A 19,240-nucleotide genomic window follows, 5' to 3' on the forward strand; every position below is an offset into this window, starting at 1 on the left:
ATAGAACCCAGGAGTCCTGGCACCCATTCTTCTGTTCTAACCACTAGACCACACTCCCTCCAAAAGCCAGGAATAGAACCCAGGAGTCCTGACTCCCAATCCTCTACTCCAAGTACTAGACCAACGTTTTGTCCCTGGCCAAGCAGATTATGTTATCCTGGGGAATTTAACTGCAAAAGCGAACGAGCCCGCCCTGACCCACAGAGCCCAAAAGAGAAGAGATTTTGGCTGCCAATTGATGCTTCAGTCTATAGGTAACTTTTATTTGACTTATTCTGTTTCACAGAGCACAGGATCTCTTCAAAGAGAACATACACAAAAGGAAGATACGTACAGACCAATGTCTCTCCACGTTCTCCTGAGCTGGGGATCTCAGGGGCCCGTGTTCGTTGGCGGGCCATATCGAGAGGGGTCAGTCAAGAGCATGCAGCACAGAACGATGACTGACAGGCCGCTTAGATCTCCCGATTGGGTGCTCGGTTGGGAGAGGGGCGGAGATTATACCACATCACGTATTTCTGCTTTGGATCGTTGGACTAGAACAGGGGGGATTGAAGTAACAGGCCCGGAGCAGCCTACAATAAACGACGCACTGAGAGCTCTCTGCAGGCCACGCATGGGGAAGGGGTAGCTCTGGGCTCTTCAGACAGAGCCGTGCATTGTCGCATCAGGCTTTGCGCCACGATGCAGAGTGCATCAGACCCCTACAGACGGACCTGGGCAGCTCAGCCCCATCTTGCCTCTCCATCCTTTCTGCTTCTCGTTGGCTCTGAGGTAGATTTCATGTGGATGTGGGACAAGTGGTGTCAGTAGTGGGGAAATTAAATTGCTCACGGGCACTTCTCTAGCCCTTGACTCCTCCCCCCCAGTGCTGGCCCCTCCCCCAACCTTAAAGTGACATGACTTCAATATGGCTGGAATCCTCCGCCTGCTGAAAATGCTTGTCTTGTCTGTTTCAGAGTAATAGCCGTGTTACTCTGTATTTGCAAAAAGAAAAGGAGGACTTGTGGCACCTTAGAGACTAACCAATTTATTTGAGCACAAGCGTTCGTGAGCTACAGCTCACTTCATCGGATGCACTTTCCACAGTATGCATCCGATGAAGTGAGCTGTAGCTCACGAAAGCTTATGCTCAAATAAATTGGTTAGACTCTAAGGTGCCACAAGTCCTCCTTTTCTTTTTGTCTTGTCTGTGACATCCACAGCTTGTGGGCGAGCTTGTGTTACCAGAGTATGGAAAGGAGTGATGCATCAGCCAAGGAGGATGGGGCCAGCTCCTCCGTCAGTGTAAATCGGTGCAGAGGGGCTATATCGATTTATGCCAGCTGGCCTTCCAAGGAGACTCAAGCCCTTTCAGCCCCCGCCGACTTCAGTGGGACTTGAGGATGCTCAGAGCCTGCTTGGAATTTTTCTGCAATCTCACAGGATTGGGCCCTTTTTTGCCCAATGCCACGACTTCCAGCCCCAGATGCAGCGTGACATGAGATACCGGGGGGAGAGCCATGAATGGCGGGGTGTCATCCCCATCTCCCCAGAATGCACAAAACCGGTTTGAATGCGTTTTCCCAAAGGCCCGCGTCCCCGCTAGACTCAGGCACCTTACCCAGGGGCACCGGCGTCAGCGCTGCTTGGAAGCGTTTGGAATTGCTCTCTGATTCATAGGCTTTGGGTACGTCTACGCTGTGATTAAACACCCGAGGCTCAGGTGACTCGGGCTCGCGGGGATCAGGCTGCAGGGCTATAAGACTGTAAATGTCTGGGGTTAGGCTGGAGCCCGGGACCCCACAAGGGTCCCTACAGTTTTATAGCCCAAGCCCGAGTCAGATGACACGGGCCAGCCACTGGAGTTTAACTGCAGTGGAGACATGCCCATTAAGGCCAGAAGGGACCAATATGATCCAAGCTCCTGCATGGATCCACCCCTGGGTGGCTTGTGTGCCAGGTACATATAACGCAGGCCAGAGAGCCGCACCCAGTGATGTCCACATCAAGCCCATCAGTCAATTCATGGTCCTATAATTTTGGCATCCATCCACCCTGGATCGCCAGCACCATCAGTCGGTAACGCACCCCTCGGCCACCCAGCATGTGGGGTCAGAGGCTAGTCATCGCTTTGGCCAGCCCCTAGGGTCACCCGAGCCGCAATCTGGCCCTACTCTGATCCCTGTTAAACCACAAGCCCTTCTTATGGCTGTTTGGAACCCTCTAACTTCCTGGGGTCTCGCAGTTCCACGGATGAACCCCATAATCCAGGGCTCAACTACCCGTGGAGTTGTTCCATTTGTGGATCCTCGTATTCCAGCCTTGTCCCCGGTCAATAGTGAAACTAAACAGGAACGGGGCACGCTTGTTGTGGAATAAAAGGGTCCATACATGGGGGTTAATCAGGAACAGCTAATGCACTTTCCATTTACACTGTGCTTTAGTCCGCATTAACTTTCAAGTGTGGACAAGCCCTCCCCTTCTGAGAGTTTCCTCAGACAAGGAGCTCGGGATTCCCCTTGGGCCCAGAGAATCCTCACCCTAAGTAAACCAATTTCACACCACACCCACTCCCCAGCGCAATTCGAGAGTGGGGCCCAAACCCTGCATCTGAATACCCCTTGAAATGCCAGATTAACTGTTGGTGGTTTGGGCCCATCTCTAGGCAGAGCATTGGGGTGGAAAGGGCCGGTTCGCCATGAATTACATTTTCCACTCCAATGCCGGAGGGCGAACGCCACCTCCCAGCCCACAGCGAGCGAGAGTCTCTTCCTTCCCTTCCCCGCCCCAGAGTCTGGACGAATGACACCAGCCGAGGATCTGGCCCAGAGGAACAGCCGATGCCTACCCAGAGACGCACTGCTACGGCTGCTAGTTTCATCAGCGCCCTTGTGAATGATGAAGGAGTGGGGGTTTGCCCAGCACAAAAAATATCTCTGGGTCCCGCTAGGAAATGTGGGATACTCCCAAAGGATCTTCACTGTGCGGGCACTTCTGATGAATGAATGACTCCATGAAGTTCCATTGAGACAGTCCCCGGGGTACGGGCAGGGGGAAATGAGGGCAGCTGGCCAGTCTGAATGGGCTTGTCGCAGATCAGTACAATGCAAAGATGCTTGGTAAGGCCGGAGAGAGACAGTGGGTCTTGGACCCACGCAGGTGGCCGCTGTGGAATTAACATGATGCCATCACGACAGTGTCACATGCCATCACGAGACTGCGGGCAAGGTGAGGGCGTGACCACTATGTGGGACACAGAGGGTATTCTTGATACACGGTAACTAGCTACTCAAAGCAACGTGTCAGGATGAAGGAGGAGTAAATGGTACATCAAAGAGAATATAAATACACCAGGGACACAGCTGGGCTCCACCAGAGTCAAAGTCAAAAGCAGCCATTGACTTTGCAGAGACCAGGATACGGCCCCTAGCCGACATTAAGTTCAGTGCAATATTATAGGATGTCCATGCTACACCTCTAGAAAGTGGGTTTTGTTTCTCAACAGCGTCACTGAGAGAAAGGGGGGGGGGGGCGGATTTTAATGGAAAGATGCTTGAACTAGCAGCCAAAGGCCAAGGCAGGTTGGTTTGAAAGCTCTCGGGGGCCAACAGTGACCAAAGCTGAAGAGAACCAACCGCCCTGTAACAATTAAACCCCTGGGGAGAGGGGAGAGACTCAAACTGCACTGAGATTCCCGCAGACAGGTGCATGGAAACTCTGTGCCTCTCACCGCAGCAGCTTTCAGAGTGGGGGGTGGAATCCATCCTCCATCAGTCCTCCCTGAGATCATCCAGAGAAACCAAATGGCACAGCAAGAGCTGTAAAGGAAGAAGCAGTAAAAGGCAAGCGACACCCTCTGTAAGAAGCCACTACTAATTGTTCTGCCCCCCCCCCAGTACCTGGACCGGAGCGTTCCCCCAGCTGACACAAGGAGTATTGCAGATCCTGCCATTCCCGGGGGTGGGGAGGGGAGGGGAGGGGAGGGGAGGGGAAAAGAAACCCACTTAAAACCAAGGTGAGGGGAAGAGGGAGAGGTGAGTCTCTTACAGTTCAGTCTTTCCTGCAGGTACTGAAGACTTGGAGGTATTTAGGGAGGCGTGTTGCTCCCCGCGTTTTCATGCAGCATCCAAAGGGGGCCAGGGCTGTAAGGAAGTCGTGACGAGGAGGAAGGAGGAGGAGCCTCAGATCTTACTGTTCTCCAGGTGCGAATCAATGTGCTTTATCAAAGCATCGTCCGGGTAGCCGATAGGGAACGCCAGCTGGCAGAGGGGGCAGCTTCGGATGTCAGAATCCACCGTCTCCATCAGCAGCTGCGGGGCGAGAGGGGGCAAAAAATGACCTTTCTGCTTAAAGGAGAGTCCCAGGTACCTCCCCAGAGAGCTGCGGGGCCAGAAGCCCAGCTGATGTCGATGGAGCAGCCCCAATTCACACCAGCCGGGGATCCACCCTGCTGGGTCTAAGTGCGCTGCCCAGGTCTTCCCTTTGAACTGCCTTCTGCCCCCAGGAGACTGTTCTGCAGCCCCCAGGTCTCCCCCTCAGCAGGCTTTGCTGGGATCTTCAGCCTGAATTCCCCTCTCATTAATTTCAGCCCACTCCTTGGGGGGTTACGCCCCCCCCCCCCTCCTGGCAGCCTTCAAGGACACAGAGACACAGGTGTCAGCTCCCCTCAGTCACCACTCAGCCAAACTAGTTATGCTGGGCTGGCGGAGGAAAATCCCCCTCGTAACAGGAGCTACCTAGTGGGATTCACTAGAGGGTGCCTCTCCCAGCACTTGCTGTCCACAGCTGGGGTCCACCAGGCAGAGCTCAGATTAAGGTTGGGAGCCAAAGTTCCCCACATTTCTTATCTGGTTACAGGCTTTCCTGGGGCCTCCAGCACTGCGGTAACCAACTGCCTCAGCCATGGACTGGATTGATCCTCACAAGATAGGAAAGTATCACAGCCCCGCCCGGTTTACTGATGGGGAAACTGAGGCACGCAGTGGTTAAGTGACTTTCCCAAGGTCACACAGCTCGGCAGCAGCAGAACGCAGCTCTCCCCGTCCTTAGCCACAGGACCACCACTCCTCTTCCTCCCTGGGTCCTACATTCTGGTTCAGACCCATTGCTGAGAAAAGGGGACACACGTCCCCGAGTCCAGGGGTGAGGGCCGGGGGTTCAGCGAGGCCGGCCCAGACCAGGCTGGAGGTGGCGCTGCTGCGAAGAAGCTCGCAGCGGGATAATGGGTTAGGTAGTAACCGGGGCTAGCGCTTACGTTGATCGACGGCCAGGACTGCGCGTGCTCGGCCCTGGAGTAGGAGGCAGCTGTCCGGTGCGTGGCGGGGTCGGGGATGGGGAAGCCGGCGCAAAAAGAGGCACAGCGGGTGGCTCCCGCCTCGGGACTGGGGGGGCTGGGGACGGCCCACTCGTCTTCGTCCGAGGACTGCTTCTCGAAGCGCAGGTGCTCCTCGAAGGGGTCTCTGGCGCCCCCGGCCCCGCCGATGTAAACCTCGCCGTAGGGACGGTGCTTTGGCAGCGTGGAGGCTTCGGGCTGCAGCCACAGGGAGTGGCTCTGCCGGTACACGGCAGTGTCGCTCACCTCCGAGTAGCTGCGGCGCCCCTGGAAGCTGGCTTTGATGTGGTGGCTTGGGGGCTTCGAGTACCCCAGATCCATCACGTTCCTCTCGCTGGCGGGAGGCGCCCGGTGCTGGGAGGCGGGGGATGGGCAGGAGGGGGCCGGGGAGCGGCGCTGCTGGGCAGGGGATTGGCTCGGGGGGGGCGCCGGGGAGCGGCGCTGCTGGGCAGGGGACTGGCTCGGGGGGGGCGCCGGGGAGCGGCGCTGCTGGGCAGGGGACTGGCTCGGGGGGACGGGAGACCGCCGCTGCAGTGCGGGAGACTGGCACGGGGGGACCGGGGGCCGGCCTTGCTGAGCCGGGGGCGGGCAGGGCGGCGCCGGGGAGCGGCGCTGCGAGAGCGGGGAGTGCCTCTGGCCTGCAAAGCAACGGGACAAAAGACAAGCAAGTCAGCAAGGGGACGTATCCCCTGCCCCTACCTGCCATGTGCGTGCGCAGCACAGACAGCAGTGCCCTGGGGGCGGTATGCCGGGCAGGGACCAGCTCAGCCTACGTGGGGCACAGGGACCATCTCGATCAGGGAAAGAGGCCAAGGGTGGAATCCAGGCCCCTGAGAGCCATCTCCCCTTCCGCCCCTAGAGGGCGACCCTCTGGGCCTGAGGCGCACAGGAGGGGTAGCGGGGACGTCCCAGGGAGGGGCTCGTCCCCCAGGGGTGACAGCCTGACCTCGGGGCTCCCCATCCTTCCCCAGCCCCTCTCCCCTTTCGGATCCCAAACTCCGGGCCCTTCTGGTCAAGGGGGATGGTGCCGATCTCCCTTTGGAGACCTCCCCCGCCGGGAACCGAACCCGCTGCCCCGGCGTGCAAACCCCTCGCCCCCGGGAACGTGCTCACCGCCGTTGATGGGCTGCTCCTGCAGCAGCGTTCGCAGGATCTGGCTCTGCAGGGAGCTGAGGGTCCTCAGCTGGTACAGCTCCTCGGTCAGCTCGGTGTAGGCCAGTGCCAGGTTGACTCTAACACAGGGTAGACAGCAGGGCAAGGCATAAAGCAACCCCGTAGGAGACGGCCCGGCTCGGGGACAGGGAGAGGCCCCCCACCCCCGGCTCTGCTGAGCTGCTGCACCCCCATGACTGCGAGGGGTGACTGCAGGGGCAGATCATAGCCAACTGCCCTGGGAAAAGGGGACAGCTGCTGGACCCTGCTCGCAGAGGGGCTCCTGGGAGTCTGGGGAAGGCCCCGTGAGAGCTCTGGGGGCCTGTCTGATCTCCCCTCAGGACCTGCGACCCTATAGGCTGAGTGAAGCACGTGAACACAGATCATCAGAACAAGGTGAGAACAAAATGAGCGGAGGCTGCGGCTCATCACACCGACCAGCCGTCGCCAGCCTGTCTGTACCCAGCCATTCTCTCTTGCCCTATAAGTCGATTGTACGCTCTTTGGGGCAGAGATTGACTTTTTGTTCTGGGTCTGACCAGCCCCTAGCTCAGCGGGGTCCTGGTCCACTCCCAGGCAGTACCATAACCCACATTATATATCATAGTACAGGATAGGGCCAGACAAAAGGAGACAGCGGTTTTTTCACCCCCGGAGCTCAACTCCCTTTACAAACTGAGACTGGGGCTCTAAGGAAGTAGAGCGACTTGCCCAAGGTCACCTAGCGAGCCAAGGATGGAACCCAGGCATCCTGGCTTTCCAAACAAAACAAACAAGGCAACAGATAAATGACGACTTTTTCCTCCCGCCGGGCTGCCGGCCCCATCAACGCTTTTCCCGCGGCCCTGCCAAAGTCGTCAACACGTGGAAGTCTCCCCAACAACTTCCGCGTCGCCTTTAAAAAAAAAAAAACAGATTCGCTATGTTGATGTGAAGGGAGAACCTGTCTCATGAGGTTACCGAGGGGCTGTCAGGCCGAGCACGAGAGAGCAGCCGCGTTGAGCTGAGTGACTGTGACACCGAGGGGACCTGGGAGATGCCTCACGTAACAGCAGAGGACAGGTCCCCCCCCTTCGCCGTTCCCTTTCCCCCGCCCACCACCCCTAAAGAATCGGGGGTTGTATTCACTCCGGCGTTCACAGGACACATCCCCCTGGAAGCGGGCCATTGTTTGTTCTGACGTGCGGCCGGTGGGAGTGACGGGCGACAAAACGAAGGGCCCCGAAGGATCCGACTCGAAGGATTTTGTGAACAATGGGCACGACGCTCACCCAGAGGAACCCCTCGTGAGCCCGAGAAGGCAGCAGAGCAGAGCCCTGGCCAGCGTCTATAGCTCTCCTCTGTCAGCCACCGCAGCAGCTACACCTCCTGGAGCTCCCCGGTGTCCAGAAACTCACATGCTCCCCTGTTCTTCTAGGAACTCGGCATCGATCCCAGCTGGTGCCCAGTCCCTAGCCAGTCTCGCGGAGAGAGCCCTGAGCATGGGCCTTGCCGTGGGCACGGATCGCTCGGGACAAAAAGCCAGCCCTGATGTTTCCTAAAGGAGGCCGGTCATACACGCTCCTGCCCAGAGGTGGACGCCTTTGGGATCCATAAAAAGCCTGCGGCCCCTCAGTTTGGGGGAGGGATCGGTTTGTGGCTGTGCTGTCATAGCTATGGCTGGTGCGCTAGGGCTGTTACGAGGCCCCTCCCAGCAGCGGAGCCCGCTCCTCTGGCCCCACCAGGGTCAGCTCATAAGAGCAGCAGCAGCCCCCTCCTCCCCCAGCCAAGCCTCCCATTGATTTCAACAGGCGCTGGAGTCAGGCCCTTAATAACCTCATTAAGGGACCACTGGTCCCACCGCTGGCAGCAGCAGTCTCTGGGGCCTTGGTCATGTCACTTAACCTTTCCACCTTCCCTTCCCTTCTGCAAAATGAGGAAACTAACCCCCTGCCTGCAGCAGGACAAGGCAACATCATTGTCCCCATTCGGCAGATGGGGGCTCCGAGATTCGCTGCTGTGGAGACGTACCCCTTGTCGACTTGCCCCATGTCACAGAGCGAACCAGTGGCAGAGCTGGGAATCCATCCCCCTAAAGCCATCCCTACTCTCTAAGCAAGGGGGTGACCACGGTGCGTCGGAGCCTGTGACCTCGCGGGGCGCAATAACTCTTTTGCGGGCTCACTCTGAAGAGGCAGCGGGCTGGGTGTGAATGAAAGAGACCCCTGAATAATAAATAATCGTCACCCCTAGCTCTTCTCATCCCTAGATCTCCAAGCACTTCACAGAGGAGGTCAGGTTCATTCTCCCCATTGTACAGCCTGGGAAACTGAGTCTCGGAGTGCCCAAAGGCACCCAGCAGCCAAGCCAAGAAGAGAACCCGGGTCTCCAGGACCCCCACTCCACAGCTTCACAACTTCTAAAGTCAGCAGGGACCACCGTGATCATCTGGCTTGACGTCCTCTCCAACATCAGCCACAGGACTTCTCCGAAGTCCCAGTCGCTCCAATCACTAGGCCATGCTGCAGTGGAAGGCAAGGTGAGGTGGAGAGGGGATTTCTAGGCTGGCTGATCTCACACAGGCAAGGCAGTCGCCAGCACCTTGTTCTCGCTCCCTGAGGCCCGAACAGCCGCCAGGATGCCCGACATTCGCCCGCCGCCCCATGAATATTTCAGACCTGAAATACTGTGGCCGTTCGGAGCCCGTGTTTTAGCACAGGGGAACCTGCCATTCCCTCGGGTCTTCTGCTGCCTTCCAAAACAAAACCCCCCAACCCAGCCCACCAGGCCCCGCTGGGGCGGGTCCCACATTGGCAACGGCAGGGGAGCTGGTTAGAAAAAGCACTGCCCTGGGTGTAACCTCCCCCCCTCAGAGATCAAAGAGTGGAAACTTCCTTCTCCAGTTCAATCACTAGCAATGCAAATCGACCAAAAGGCAGGCCAGGCATGGCAAAGCAGGACTCTCCCCTGCCCTCCCCCACCTCTGCCTGGCACACTGTGGCAGACATAACAGACTGGTGCCGTTCCAAGCCGTGGCACCGGGATTTTGGCCTCGCAAACGTGAACGGTTTCCTGTAAGGGGAGGCGAAGGCCGGGGCTGAGAGTGGGGACACATGTCGGTGGCGGCCGAGGAGAGTTGTGTGAGGTTTGTGCTTCTGAAGACAGGAAAAGTGAGTGTTTCAAATAAAGGCTGGTTAAGAAGAAAAGCCCCCCCCCCGGGGTGTGTGGCTGCAAGCGGGTTAGGCAACACGCTCACAAAGCGGAGGTTTATTTTAGAAGCAAGAGCGAAAAGAAAAAAAAAAAATCCCCCACTGCCTAACCAGGGTGACCAACCTCTCGGGGGGCCCACTCGGTGCAGGCGGCTCAGGAAAGGCGTGTGGTTCTTGAGCCTGCGAGAAGGGTGCCACACCTCCAGCGACTCGCGGGGCGATGCCCAGAAGCTGTGCAGGGAGGCCGTCTTCCCCCCCTCGACGGCTTTCTGCAGGAGCGTTCAGCTGCCGATTGAGGGCGGGGATAGGCGAGCCCCGCCTGGGCGAGGGGTCCCCAGAGCCCCTGGGCCTGGATCTGGGGGACACAGCCCCCAGTATTCAGCTTATTGCAGTGGCCCAAGAAACGTCACCCCCGCTTCCTTCCAGCGCCCCAGGCTCCCCGCTGGGCCTCTCTCCAAGTGGACTCTTCCTCCCGGTTCCCACCCCGAGGCATGCACTTCCTCCCCGAACACCCCATCCTACACGGACGCTGTTCTTCCTCCACCCAGTCCCCGGATAGACCTCGGGAGCCAATCTGGCTTTCAGCGACCCCCACGCAAACTCAGCGCTTTCTCTGGATTTGCACTGGGATAGTTCAGCCCTGGACGTCTCGCTGACTGGCCGCTACAATGGGCCTGCGTCATCACTGGGCCCTGATCCATCCCCAATTCTCCTCTGCATCCTTGCCCCTGTGACTCATCCTCCCGCTCTCAGCTGGGTGCCTGCATTTGCCCTCTTTTGAAACAGCCCCCCTCCCCCTCCCACCGGCAACACCCAGCCCTATGGCCGACCCCAAGCCCGCCCTGCAGTGACCTTCATGCCCTGTCTCCCCTTGTGCTTGAACCATCTTCCCATCCTACCTTGGTGCCCTACAGATCCACCTGGGCCCCGTGCAGCCCACTCCCGAAAGCCGCGGTGCACTGCTGCGCTGGTTGAAGACGCAGGGGCTCAGACCTCCCGCCAAATCAAATCCTGTGCGGTCCTGAGCACCTATTGCAAGCTGCAGAACGCACTCAGCACCTCGCAAGATCGGCGTCGGGTGCCCTTAACAACGCTCCGTAAATCCTCCTCCTCAAGGACAGCGCTGCCTGCAAAGACCCCCCAACCGCCCAGGCAAGCGGTAGGGGCAAGTTTCTCAGCCCGAGCTCCCAGCACAGACAACCTCGCATGGAAGGGGGGAGATGGGGATTCAGTTTTCTAGATGACACCTTCCGAGCATCTGCAACCTCTGGATGCTACTGGGAAGGGGGAAAAGGTTTCTCTTTTTGAGGGCAGCTAAAGTGGAGCAATCACGCATGAGGTTTCTGCAACCCATCCAGTGTAGGATTAGTTCTAGCACCGATCAGCGTCAGGCATCTGGATCAAGCTTGGAATGGTTTTAAACCACTGGAAACAAGCAAAAGCCTGGTGCGCCTTAAAAAGATAGCGGGCTAGTGCTGAAACCCTGGCCGCGGGTGTCTAGGTGCTGTGTAGACACACCCTAAATAAGGACTCGGGAGGCTTTGGTTCAAATTCTGGCAGTGCCACTGGCTCCTTGATCAAGTTACACGGCCGAGTTTTCAAGAGATCGCCGCCCAGAGGAAGGGCCTGATTCTCAAGAGACGAGTGCCCTTAATCCGTGTCAGCTCCCCCTCTGGATAACGATACCTTGCTGTGACTTGTCCATTTAGCTCTTACTAGGAGCATGTACAGCACCTGGCACTGTGCGGCCTCTCTGCACCACTGTAACACATATAATAATGATGAGGCCCTGCAGGATTTATGCCCATTGCATGTTGATTCCTTGTATATTCCATACCAAGGGTCAGGCAGTGGGGGTGAATTACTGGCCTGTGTTGGGATAGAGAGAACCTGGATTTCTGCCTCAGGAGACAATGGGTTTTGAGCCACTTGTAGAAGGCCAGACTCTGTCCTGAAGATGCTCAGATTCAAAGGTACTGCAGCTCCCGCCAGGACACCTGTGGCTGGATTTTCCACAGCTCAGCTCCCCGAGCTCCTTCTGGAGCGGTCCCCGCCTTGCACCCCTGTTCCTTTCCCCCAGCGAACCAGACGTTGAGCTGAAATGAACAAAGGAACTGCCCAAACCCAGAGCCTGTGCGTGCTCTGGCAGGGAGGAGATCTGTGCACCGAAGGCAACTGGTGGACAGGCTGCTGCATTTTCAGCACCCGCTCGCCGAACCGCCCCGCTGGGCTCTGCCCGCCACAGTGGAAGGGAACTTTTCCGTGCACAAGGCGCCATGATTTCTCCACCTCGCCCCAATTTCACAAGGCGCCGTCTACTGATGGCATCACCCCCGGCTACAGCTAATTGCGGGGATAGGGCGGGAGGGGGAATAACGTGTTCGCTCGCTCCCAGAACAGATGGTAATGGCAGAAAGAAACAGCCCCAAGATCTACTTTTCCACCCCAGACACTTCACAGCCATTCAGGAAGCCTGACGCAGCAAAAAAGCTGTTTGCAATTAATCTCCTCCCCAACAGGAGCCTTGCATGGAAAACGGAAAATCTCGACAGTTTCTGAACGTGACCCCCCCCACTTCCAAAAATATATTCATTTCAAAATAAAACAGGTGGGTTTTGGTAAGTCACTGAAGACAAGAGATCTCAGACCAAACCTGCCCCGAAAGACCAGCCACCTCCAATCTCTGGATTCATGTCCTGTGACCCGTAGAGGGCAAGGACCATTTGTACTGAGGTAGCGCCTAATTGGAGCCCCACTGCGCCAGGTGCTGTACAGACACATAGTAAGAGACAGTCCCTGCCTCAAAGAACTGACATTCTAAATAGGCAATCATCCCATTTTAAAGATGGAGGAACTGAGAGAGATCCAGGGACAGATTTGCCAAAAGAGGGCAGCCTATTGTGACCCGTCTGTGTCACAACGGCAGCTCTCGGGCGTTGTTAATTCTCTAACCCCAAAGGGAAGAGCGGAGGACTTGAAAATCCAGCCCTAAATAACTTAGGTCACAGAGGCAGTCAGGAGCAGAGTTCAGCATTGAACCTCCGTCTTCTGAGTATGAGATTGCTGCCTTAACCACAAGACCATCCCCTTCCAATTGTTTGCTGCTTACAAAAGAACTTGGTGCTTCACAACAGAATGAAATAGGACATCTTGTTTCCTAGGGCGAGCAGCCAGCAGCACTGTACAACTATAGGAATAGCAGAAAGGGGACTAGCAGTTTGCTGAGAAGTGGGAGCCAGGGGTCCTGGTTTCTAGTCCCAGCTCCGCTGCTCATTTGTCATGTCAACTTTGGGTGCGTCGTTTAAGATCTCTCAACTTCAGCTTCTCCCGGGGTCAAATAGGGATGATAATAAATAAGTGATTGGTTTCAGAGGAGCAGCCGGGTTAGTCTGCATTCGCAAAAAGAACAGGAGGACTTGTGGCACCTTAGAGACTAACCAATTTATTTGAGCATGAGCTTTCGTGAGCTGTATACATTTCGTGAATGCATCCGACGAAGTGAGCTGTAGCTCCCGAAAGCTTATGTTCAAATAAATTGGTTAGTCTCTAAGGTGCCACAAGTCATCCTTTTCTTTTTGCAAATAAGTGATTGTTACTCATCTCACCGGGGGGGTGAGGGGGGAGGGAATGAATCCTCATGCAAATTCCCACTGATTGCAGTAAAAGTTCTCAGCCCATTCTGAGTCAGAGCAATGGGCCACTATCTCCTGCCCCTCAGCACTAGCTGCCTATAAACCCCCATACTGAAAAATCATGCAGTAATTTCCCATAAGAGAGATGGTCTGCCTGACCCCAGACAGTTTATGATTTACTCATGCCCTGAAGCATGCGGATTTATTACCCCTATGAAGCATTTACCCTGTGTAACGGAACTGCGGCTATGCTCATTCTCCATGTAAATGGCCAAACTTTTTTGGAATCCTTCTAAGCTCTTGGCTATGATAAATATCCAGAAACAGGAAGTTCCCTGGGTATAAAAACCAAAAAGTTGCATTTCACTGTCCCTGGACATCCCTTGTCCACATATTATAGGAAAGGATAAATAGGAGCACCTGATCTACCTTCTCTCTTCCATTCTTCATTTTCTCCTCTCCCTCATGCCTCTTGTTTGTCCTCTCTCTAAATCAAAAAGTCCAAAGCTTTTCATTCTCTTTCCCAGCCTCCGAACCACTGCCATGGACCTTTATACCACTTGTACGTCTGTCCCATTATGGCAGCACCTCAAGGACTAGCCAAGTTCAGGGACCCATTGTGGTAGGCACCGTCTGTATATCTAGCAAGAAAAAGTCCCTGCCCCCAAAGAATTTACCGTGTAAACAGACAAATGGTGGGAGGACAAACTGAGGCATTGAGCAGGAAAGTGATTTGCCTAAAGTCACACAACTCATTAGTTGCAGAGGTGGGAACAGAACAGAGGTCTCCTAAATGCTAGCCCTATGCACTAGACCACATTGTCTTACTTGAAAAGTGATTTATCCTGGTGTCAAAGTACCTTCACCGGGTGAAAATGCTAGGTGCTAAAGGACCCTAATCTAGGGGAGAAAGACATAAATGGGAACCCTGGCTGGAAGCTGATGCTGGACAAATTCAAATTAGAAATATGGCACCAATGCTTAACAATGAAGGTGATTAACCCTTAGAACAAATTCCCAAGGAGAGTGGTGGATGCTCCATTTCTTGATGTTGTTAGATCAAGACCACATGCTTTCCCAGCAGGTATTTTCCATTGGTGTTTGCAGTGTTGTTGTAGCCGTGTGTGTCCCAGGGTATTAGAGAGACAAGGCGGGGGAGGCGATCCCTACTTTTCAAGATCGAGGGGTCCCAAACATGCCTATCACAATGTATGGTGTACCTCATCTACTGCACTAAACGCCCGAATAACTATGTGGGTGAAACCAGACAATCACTACACTCTCAAATGAACTCACCCAGAAAAAGGACCAAAGACAAAACACCCCCCCGTCCCCTGTGGGTGAACCCAAAGTGATCACTCCATAGCTGACCTCTCAGTGCTCATCCTCAAAGGAAACCTCCATAACACTCTCAAAAGATGAGCCTGGGAACTTAAATTCATAATTTTGCTAGACACTCAATACCATGGCCTAAATAAAGACACTGGATATATGGTTTATTACAATAAACAATCTGTAACTAACTCACTCCTCCCTTTCTTTGTCCTACGTCTGCAGAGGTGTTAACTCAGCCACTTCCCCTTGAAGGGTCCCTTAGAATATGTGCTAACTACTTGTGCTAGACAACCTGTTCTGTCTTGTGTTTAGCTGTGACACTGAGTACCTTTCCCGGCTCTGAAGAAGAGCTCTGTGTAAGCTGGAAAGCTGGTCTCTTGGTCCAATAAACGATATCACCTCACCCGCCTCGTCCTCCTGAAAGGTTTGCTTCAGGCTACGTCAACACTAGGCACCTTTTAGCGACACAGCTACAGATGAAAGGTGCGCAGTGTGGCCGCTGTATGTTGGCAGGAGAGAGCTCTCCCGCCAACAAGAAACTTCCACCTCCAAGGAGCAGCGGTAGCTTGGGCGGCAGGAGAGAATGCTGCTCACACAGCCGCTTTTCGTCGGCAAAATTTTTGTCGTTCGGGGGAGTGGTTTTTTTTCACACCTCTGAACAACCAAAAATTTGTCGTTCCAGTTCCAGTGAGACAAAGCCTTAGAGTCCAGCGATACTCAGACCTCAGGGTTTCAGGAGACAAATTAGTGGTCAACATTACCCAAGAGAGTCACAGTCGTGTGAATTCATTGTTTCATTTGCTATATATATACACACACACACACACACACACACACACACACACACACTCTCTCTCGGCAAAATGACTGCCCAAGTATTAGTATTTTATCAACTACAATTGATTAATAACAGAGGAAAAGCCTCCTGATTGGTTAATAACTTAGATCAGTTAATCATTAAATCACAGGGTGTTTTAATATCATGTACTGCAGAGAGCTGCAGGAGATGCATTAAAGAGCTATTTGCAGCTCTGGAGACTCTGTCTGAGTATCTCTGCGTTAGTCAAAAGCTTGGTCGACGCTAGGAAATTTGGCTGGTGTAACATGTCGCTCACACCTCTGAGTGGCACAGTTAAACTGACCCAAGCCCTGGTGTAGACAGCACTAGGTGGACGAGAGAATTCTCCCGTCGACCGCCTCTTGGGGAGGCGGATCACTTTCACTGACGGGGGCATCTCCTTTCAGCGTAGGCAGCGTCTTCACTGACGCGTTCCGGCCGCATCGCTGCAGTGTTTTAAGTGTAGACAAGCCCAAAGAAGTTATTGGACTCAACAGAGGGGAATCTGGGTGAAACGTGAGGGCCCGACCCGCCTAGATGACCTCACCGTCCCCTCTGCCCCTGAAATCTACGAACTCAGAGGCCACGTCCTCTCAGAAACAATCCCCCACAATCTAGGACACCCGGGCCTCCTGAATACCACAATTCGAGTCACCAGGAGTTCAAGTCAAATTATTTTTTCTCGGATCGCGAGATACAGAGCAGCGCACTGCCGCTAAGCTGTGGCAAGTTTCTCAATACAATGATTTGCCACCCCCCCCCCACCGCCGTTCTCTCTTTTGCGCACACGGGCAGCATCTCACGGGGTTTGCACGCGGCCGGGCTGAGATGGGAAATCAGGTAGAGGCTGCAGCTGCGCTGGCTCCTACGCGCGTCTTTTTACTCTTTTGTTCTTTTGCTTCTGCTTCCTCCCCCAGTCCCACAAGCCTCAACTCTTTTAATAAAATGCTGTGGTCAGCCCTTCCCCGGCCCCCACTCCCACACATCCCCCTCCCCCATGCCTCACACTCTCCGTCAGCAGAGAGCACAGCGGGGGCCCGTGGGTGTGGGTGGCGGAGGCAGGGGAGGAGGGGACAAGATGTTTTGCAAGGAGGCGTGGTCTCATGGGAGCGTCTGGGATCCTGGGGGGGGCAGAAGGGGTCTGCCCATGCCATGTACACCCTCCTCCAGCTGCGAAATAAAGAGGCGAGATGAAGGGGATTCAGCCCCCCCGCTCCGTGCTCAGGCTGGGCTTGCCAGCAGGGGGTGCCGCAGGGCCTGGCTACTGATCAGCCGCCAAGTGGCTACCACAATGCTAAGGCCCGTGGTTATAGCAGATTGAAAAAGAGGAGGGGGGCGCTCTCAGGGTGTCAGAGAAGGAGGAGCTCTGCTCACCCAACCCAGGGAGTCATGAAGCTTAAGGCCAGAAGTGATTCCCCAGACCACCTAGTCTGATCTGTGCATCGCAGGCCACCAACGCCGGCCAGCCCCCACCCACCAATTCCAACAACCGCCAGGAGACCAAAGCATTACCCAGGAGACAAGACTGTTTTGTGCCACAATTTAGTTGGGGATTGGCAGGGGGTTGGACTAGATGACCTCCTGAGGTCCCTTCCAACCCTGATATTCTATGATTCTACGGGCAGAGACTAGGAGGGGCCAAAATCCGCGAGCTGGTAGAGAAATGATTAAGTGAGACATGCCACAGAGCTTTTTAGTTTTAAGTCAAGTGACCCACACGCTGGAGAGGAAGGTGAAAAAAACCCCCAAGGTCGCTGCCAATCTGATCTGGGGGAAAACTCCTTCCCGACCCCACATGTGGCGATCAGGGAGACCCTCAGCTTGGGAGCAAGACCCAGCCAGGCAAGCCCCCAAGAGAGAAAATGCTCTGTGCCATCTCAGAGCCCTGGCCCGCTCCGCCCCATGTCCCATCTCCAGCCGTGGTCATCTCTGATGCTTCAGAGGAAGGAGCTTAAAAAAAAACCCACCCAGAATACACTGGGAGGAGAGAGGGATCCCTTCCTGACCTCTGCCGCTGGAACCCTGAAGCATGAGCTTTAGATACACAAGACATCAACTGGAAGTGAGCCCTGGCCCCCAGCATCACAAGCAACCTCATCAGACAATCTGTCTAGCTTTCTCTTAAAACGAATGAAGTGGTTTGTCCCCACAACTCCCAGTGGGAGGCTGTTCCGGACCCTCCCTCTGATGGTTAAAAAGGGGGGCGCCCCTCGGCTGCTGGCAGAGGTGGGGGGGCTGTGCGCCTTACTTTTAGTGCCATCCTCGGGCAGGAGTAGTTCAAGAAGACCCTACTGTTTTAACAGGGAATGGGGAAGGAAGATCTGGGAGTTTGGTCGGCAGGTTTGCAAAGTTTAGTCCAGGGTTTGGGTTTTAACCCCTTCCCTCCCACACACAGAGCCAAGGATTCGCCAGGCCTGTCTCCAACCCAAACCACCTTGGGAAGCGCCCGCTTACAAAGAAAGGTTCGGCAGGGCAAGAGCGACTGACGCGTGAATGAGCAATCGATGCTCCCAGCTGCCTTTGCCGCTCTGCTGCGTACGCTTTTAAGATGCACAGTTACAATCGCCAACCCCCAAGCGCTGCAGGGAGGGAAACAGGAGCCGAGAGGCAAACGCATGAGGTCATTTGAATGGGCTTCCCTATTTACACCCAGAGCGAGCGCACTGAGAGTGGGATGGAAGGATTTCATGAAAGAAGAAAAATGCCGAGCGATCATTTAAGAGACACTTTTTGGAGCAGGTGGTGGGGTTGCATGAGTGTCCTGGATAAAAAAAATGACCTCAAAGCCCCAGCTTCTGGAGTCATGTGAATATGCAAGAATCTCAGCCTTCTTTTATTTTGCTTGGAGTTGGCACTCTGACTGTCTTCTACCCCAGGGGTGGCTGCATTTCAGTGGTGCAAGTCTACACAACAGAGACACTGTCTAACGTGTAGCGCACTGAACAGGGATTCAGGAAGCTTGGGTTCTAGCCCCATCTCTGCCACCGACTTGCTGTTGGGCAAGAGACTTCACTTACGCTTCCCCTCCCAGTCTCCATCTGCCTCGTCTATTTAGACTGCCAGTGCCTTGGGGCAGGGACGGTCTCTCACACTCTGTTATGTACAGAGCCTAGCATAACATGGCCCTAATATCAGTCGAGTGAAACTGTAATTGGTGTACAGTCTGTGAAGTGCTTTGGGTTCAAAGGTGCTGGGTGTATAGAAAATATGTGCAATGAAGTTACTTATTTTGGGGTTTTTTTAACTGCTGTGATTGTGATGAATATCTGCAGTGCAATATTGCAGTGTCAGAGGTTCCTGAAGCTCTGCCTATGAGACTGAAATGAGGAAACCACCGAATTAAATGCTGGTTGCCTCTAAGGCTTGCAAAAGAAAAAACCCCCAATTTAAAAAAAGACTCTCTCTTATTAAAAACAAAACTGCTGGCTATTTCGAGGGCTAATGCTTCCTTCTGCAAAACACGGATCACCTTCCGAGGAAATTAGAGGAGGTTGCTAACCAAGACCAGCAAGAGGTTTATGTGCTAATTTGAAACTCATCTCCCATCAATAAACATGCCCCTTTTAGGGGCCAAATTAACAGCTGGGGTCAATGGAGTTACACTGATTTATATCAGTGGAAGACCTGGCCCAGTCCTCTGAATGCATATGTCAAAAGAAACAGCCACTGAAACAGAAATGCCAGCTCCAAAGATCCTTCATGCTTTGAGCCCCAGATCTGCCTCCAGGGCTAGTAGATAGGCCAAGGATTTAGGTGACCTAGATTCTAGTCCTGGCTCTGC

The 19,240-nt window shown here is 54.6% G+C and overlaps 1 protein-coding gene across 4 annotated transcripts in view; it reads right to left on the bottom strand.

Annotated features, from left to right (window-relative positions):
- Positions 1-1,091: 1,091 nt before the first annotated feature.
- Positions 1,092-19,240, bottom strand: part of TBKBP1 (TBK1 binding protein 1) — a 60,575-nt gene continuing 42,426 nt past the window's right edge. For all 4 annotated transcript variants that reach the window (XM_074940926.1, XM_074940923.1, XM_074940924.1 and 1 more), the window contains exons 8-11: positions 6,428-6,546; positions 5,237-5,952; positions 4,030-4,292; positions 1,092-3,800 (exon numbers count right to left, since the gene is read on the bottom strand). In XM_074940926.1, the coding sequence (XP_074797027.1) occupies positions 4,164-4,292; positions 5,237-5,952; positions 6,428-6,546 (964 nt within the window). In that variant the 3' untranslated portion in view covers positions 1,092-3,800; positions 4,030-4,163. The remainder of the gene's footprint in view (positions 3,801-4,029; positions 4,293-5,236; positions 5,953-6,427; positions 6,547-19,240) is intronic.

Source organism: Natator depressus, chromosome 27 (assembly GCF_965152275.1).
Source record: "Natator depressus isolate rNatDep1 chromosome 27, rNatDep2.hap1, whole genome shotgun sequence".
NCBI lineage: Eukaryota > Metazoa > Chordata > Testudines > Cheloniidae > Natator > Natator depressus.